General features: G+C 36.6%; 1 protein-coding gene across 1 annotated transcript; it reads right to left on the reverse strand.

Moving 5' to 3' along the window:
• Positions 1–2,483: 2,483 nt before the first annotated feature.
• LOC103447978 (histidine-containing phosphotransfer protein 2-like) lies at positions 2,484–5,726 on the reverse strand. The gene is made up of 6 exons (XM_008387205.4): positions 5,526–5,726; positions 4,648–4,775; positions 4,481–4,549; positions 3,748–3,819; positions 3,054–3,126; positions 2,484–2,738 (listed from the first exon to the last, which is right to left on the reverse strand). Exons 1-6 carry the CDS (start codon positions 5,586–5,588, stop codon positions 2,691–2,693), a joined length of 453 nt encoding a protein of 150 aa, XP_008385427.1. The 5' UTR covers positions 5,589–5,726; the 3' UTR covers positions 2,484–2,690.
• Between the last annotated feature and the right edge of the window lie 222 nt (positions 5,727–5,948).

Genomic DNA, 5,948 nt, shown 5'->3' on the forward strand with positions numbered 1-5,948 from the left:
GGGGGTAGGCTTAGCCTTCTGTTCATTCCAGGTTGCATCTAACGATGCGAGCTTATGTTATGTCCACACCGGAGAGGTGATAATTTGGGGTCTTACAAGTATTATTTTATAGATGGATTTATCGGGAGGGTAATCAAGTTGTTGATGTCTTGGCTTCTTTTGGTGCGGCTAGTAGTGCCTATACTGTTTCAGATTTTGCAGCTACCCCCCATGCTCGTGACCTTGATTTTTGTCCTATTTTTTGTTTTCCTTTTCGTTGATGTTTCTTTGTTTTTCTTTTTGCAGGTTTAGGCCTCAAGCCCATGCTTGTATTCTTTTATTTTCGCTTTTTATTATTTAATTAATAAATTTCGCAAGAGAGGTGGCGAGGGGATCATTCTATATGGGAGTTAGCCTTTTTAATTGCTCTGAGCGGAAAGGAAATAGCCTACTTTGTAGTTGATGACTAATCCCGGAGTCTTGGTTCTTTCTATCTGCCTTGTGTGAGTTTGGAGAGTAAGTCTACTATTATAGTCAACGATCAAGCGTTGTATGTAGTTCAATTTGCCTGATTCATTATTCTCCATTCATAAAAAATAAAAAAATAAAAAAAGTGGGACCATAGTGTGCGCCATGTAAGTCCTAGCGGGTCAAAATTTAATTTGTTGATGAACATTTATTCACCAAAATTTACATGTCTACAACGTGTTCGTGTATTGTGAAAATCTGAACCTTCAAATCAAACGATCACAACTGAGGAAGGAGCCTCTAGTCCTTGGGTTCTGTGACATTTAAGTTAAGGTTGTGCTAATCACTTCACTAATGTGGATCTTCAGCGACAGGTTCAATCTCCGCCACATTGTTGTGAAATAAGAATGTACGCGGAACTAAGATCAAATTGAAAGACCAAATATACTCGACCATTATTTTGACCATCACAAAGAATCTGGTTTGGCCGTGCTTGTGAGGAACTCTAAAAGTGACATGGGATTAACCAATCATGAACACCAAATTTTCCAACAATGCAAATTAATAAAGTGCCCTCATGACAAAGCACCAGGAACGAAACTTCTTCAAAAGGTTGTCTTTCATCAGTCGCCATAGACACACTTCCTCTATCCTAAAACAAGGTGTGTTAACCACCGAATGACTATGATTACACAATAGAGACACACACTCATCCATGAAACGAGATGTGCCACAACGGAATAGTCCTTCAATTACATCTCCTTGATCCTTAAACATAGTGGCGGATCCAAGATTTTAAACTCGGGGGGTCCCAATAATAAAGGTCAAAAAAATTTATAAAAAAAAATAACATTGAAAAGATAATACATTTCATTCAAAGTGTATGGGAACTCATACTTTGTGGGCCTACAAGGTCCCATTTGCAAATATGCTCTTCAGACCTCATCTTAAATATTAGAAGGATAGTCCTTCATTCGAATTCTTTTCCCCGGGCCTCTCTCAAGATTATTAAAATCAATGTCACACTCATTTTGTCTTGAGCTCGAACTATCCGAACAAGTAAATGGTGCTATTGGCTTTGGCTTGAAAAATCTTTCCATATTTCTTATTCTAAACTACACATTTAACCAAAAACACAAAACAAATACCAATCAACCAATAAACAAAAATTCCATCTAAATTTCAATTATAAAATGAGTATACAAACATAAAACATATCAACAATCATATCAATAATAGACTAAAAATCTCCACCAATATCTAATATAATTTAATTAAGATTAGATTAGAATACCAAAAAACTTAATTGAATTTTGAACCATATAGTGGTGGCTTGGAGAATTGAAACAAGTGGAGGTATGATATTGAAGTAATGTAATTATAATACGGGATTGGGTGGGATTAGAAATTTAGGGTTTTGGGTGAATATAGGAAAGATAGGGATTAGGGGGGGGGAATAGAGGAACGGAACGGGGAATGAAAAGGGACTCTCTGGAAAGATGGCCCATGTGGGGCTAGGCATATGGAATCATGGACAATTGACAAACGGCACCGTTTGTCTCATTAGCTTTTAACCAAAAAAAAAAAAAGCCAAAACACTAAGTTTTGGACCAACTTTTTAAAAAACCCTGTTTTCTTTCTTCTCCCCCTCAACCCCGCTGTCTTCTTCTCTGTTGCAAGCTGCAACCTGCAAGCACAGACCTCGTGTTCTCATTGAGGGGTCCCCCGGAAAATTTATAGCAGCATTTTAGGATCGCAGAGTGGTCCTGGGACCTCCCTAGTCCCTCTGTGGATCCGCCTCTGCTTAAACAAGCTTTACTAGTTGCCAACTCAAACTTCTCAATTCTGAAACAAGTTGTCTCTGGCTAGACGTGAGAGATTTTGATAGCTATCCAAGTCATGTAGGCTCTAAGTAGAACGATATTGGAAGCGGTCCTAAATTCTATTCAAATTCCAGTTTCTTGTTGATGAAGGAAAGAAAAAAAAAAAGAAACCACAGCAATTAAAAAAGTCAAATTCGCAACAAGTTGAAAGAATGAATAGACAAAATCAGTCTCAAATAGATATCAGATTCTCTGACATAGAAACATTTTCACAAGTCAAATACTACAACAAGTTATGAAAAAAGTCATTAATCAGTCTAAAAACACTACGTTAAGTTATAGTAAACTTGTCCTACAGTTGATACAAAGAAAACATCTGATCTACTGTAGAACAGATTGGAGACCCAACAAACGAGTTCTCTATTGACTGCGCCTTCTGGGCTCAATAGCCTTAATTGCATGTTCCATCTGTAGAGAAAGTTTTTGAAGTTTTGTTAAGAGAAAAATGGATAAAAATCAGCTTACTAGAGCATTTCAAATTGAAGAACAGTCGCCACATAAAATATTATAAAATCTGGCATCTTCATAAGGTCTTAAAGTACAAAGTCTCACAATTCTTTTTTTCAGTGTGGCATGTCTTCATTATTAATCAACATAGCAATGACCTCTATATACCTCTGTATTTCTTTATATTGCATATATTAGAACAGTAGAGCACAAGATGAAGAAGAAACATTTCTGCAAAAATAAGCTCAGAAAGTCAAGATTCAGAATAAGTATTACCTGAAGAATGTGATTCAGATTCTCCTGCAGTTGAAGATATTCACGTCTGACCATGTCAAAGCCTGTGAAGCACCTGTAAGCATAACATTTTCCTTACAAGATTTTACAAGAGAAAGTCACCATGGTAGATTATATAAGGTAAGTTGTAAAGTCTATCCTGAAGTAGCTAGAATCTTTGTTCGTTCTTTTAAAAAAGGAGAAAAGGACACTGCTAAAAATTCCTTGCCATACTTAAATGCGCACACTATATCAACTAGAAAAAAAGTGTGAAGGTTGTTCATTGATATTCTTTCTCTTTACCTATAATGCTATTTCGTCTTCGAATTTTACTTCATGACTTTAATTATTTTGCAGCTTCATATAGGTAGGGCTATCCTTAACACTATGTTCAAATTTTTGTTCAATTAAATTTTGTAATATCCTCTTCGTGTTGCACTATTTACCTAGAATATAAATAAATCAATTGGAGATGAAGATATTAATCTTTACGAAGGAAAATTGAGAGATCCTTAGACTGCCTCTAATTCCTTGCTTATGTTTCTTTTGGCATAACCTTTGACAAAGAGTTGTCTTAAAGATGAATTCACTACAATTCTACAGAAAGCAAAATTTAGAACTCCGTGGGCTCGTAATTAGCTTGTTTTGCTCAAAATTGTAAGATAATAGTTTGGGATGGTAAGATAAGAGTTTGTACCCGTCTTTATTGAATGCTACACTGGCATTTCGAAGCACACAACAGGCGTCAGCCATCCGGCAACCACCAATACTGCAATGCCAAGTGCCCCAAATGGGATGAATACTCTTTTATCAAAGTAAATGATGAAACAGCCAAGCCATTTGGGTTCATGATAGACACAAAAAGCAGAGGGGTTAAAACTGAAAGTTCATAACTCAAGTAATCTGTAAATATCGTGAAAGAAACTCCACCTTTTTCCCATGTCACAATTAAAACTTAAGTAGAAAGTAGCCTTATGTGAACTGTCTTTGAATGCACAAATTATCCTTGTCCATGATAACCATTTAGTTAAAATCTACGCATTGGTTAGCCACAGATTGGAAAAGCAACCAGCGACTCAAACAACTGAAACTTGGCTCGAAGGACAAAAGTCTTTGCCGGCACTAAGGATTAGCTAAGGGAGGAAATTAAGACTTAGGACTGAATTATTTGTGAGGTGAAGTAATGAGAATGCTAGAATAATCAGCTTTTAATTCTTTCAACAGTTATTACGATAGATTCTCCCAATTTTCAGGCAGGTCATGCAGAGTGCTGCAGGCAGCAAGGAATTGATCAGATATTAGAACCTACTGATGGCAGGGAATGAGATGTAAGTAAACTTTCTAGATCACACAGACGCGGCAAAATCACAAAATATTGAGTGAATTAAATGTAAATGGGAAGCAACGTAAAAATTGATAGGCGATACTACCTTGCACTACTTCCCTTGAGCTGGTAGGCAATTTCTGTCACCTTAGGGTAGTTGATAAGAGGTGCGCCCCTAAAAATTGAAATCTTCAAAATTGGTCAGAATATTATAAAAAATAAAAAATAAAAAAAATAAAAAACCAACTACTTAAAATCATTGAAGACAATTACAGAAGTCTGAAGAGATCTGCTATGGCTGCATCAGCATCACGAAGGAACATGGTTAACGCTTCTATAACTAAGCAAGGAGTTTGGCTTTCTAACTCTTTCATTTCATCAAAGTGATAGTCCAGTATTCCCTGACAGAAACATGGTGATTAGTCATCTCCAATTTATATGATCATTCTTTGTTAGTTAAAAGTTAAACAGCAAATTTGAAATATTAATCTCTTAAAAGTCAGACTATCCAAATATTAATCCTACGACAAAGTTTTACAACTGAACTAAACACTGAACAGAAAACATCTGAAATGTCATCAATAGAAGTAGATATCCATAAACAAACATTTTCAGTACTCAATTAAAATAAAAACAATCTGGGGTCTACTGGTGGCACAGAGACAAAATACATTTTGTTTCCCAGGAAAATAATGGTCATATTTCTTAGCAGCAGATAGCAGACGTACCCTTATCCACATGATCTTACAAAAATTAACAAAACCAAGGCCGCCATCTTTTTGTTTTACTGCTTTCCCCTCTAAATTTCCTTCCTTTTTCATTAACAAAACGGATTCTGAACACTCAATTTGATCAGCATTACATGCAAATCAGAAACATATGTTTGTTTTTGACAATTCAGAAACATGTACGTTCGTTTTGACAGACATGCAAATCAGAAACTTATATTCTTTTTGTGCTAACAGTACTGAAAGAAGTCTATAAAGATAAATATGCTAAACTAATTAAAACCCAATTCTTTTTCACATATATTTCTGACAATTAAACACACAGAATCCTCAATACCAAATCTAAAAGAAGAAAAACACAATTCAAGGTTATCCATAAACAAAAAAGGAATTGAGGAAAAGAAACAAATAATGGGGGTTCACCTGCTCTCGCAAGGAGCGGACGAAGTTGTTGAGTTGTTCGGTGAGTGGAGTAGTCCCAGCCATCTTTCTCCTCTATCTCCGACCTTGAGAACCCAAAAGCCTCTCTCTATCTCTCTCTCTCTATCTTTGTAGGGTTTGTAGCAGCTGTGACTGAGACTGTGACTGCGACAGTGATGAGGTTTGAGGTTGGCATGGTTATCGTGGTGCCAACTGCGTCACTATCACTACAATCCAAACTGGCGGTTTCGTCCAAGTTTGGAAGTAGTATTTTCTGCACTTTTGGGTTTTTGCTTCATTTGGAATCCCCATTACTCCCCACTCCTAGCGGTTACTCTGACACTGGATTTGCCCGCCCACGTGCGTCCCGAACCATTTCAGCCCCACCAAAACCACAAAGGTTATTCTCATGTTTCTGTTGGGGGT

The sequence above is a fragment of the Malus domestica genome, chromosome 11 (genome assembly GCF_042453785.1).
Source record: "Malus domestica chromosome 11, GDT2T_hap1".
Taxonomy (NCBI): domain Eukaryota; kingdom Viridiplantae; phylum Streptophyta; class Magnoliopsida; order Rosales; family Rosaceae; genus Malus; species Malus domestica.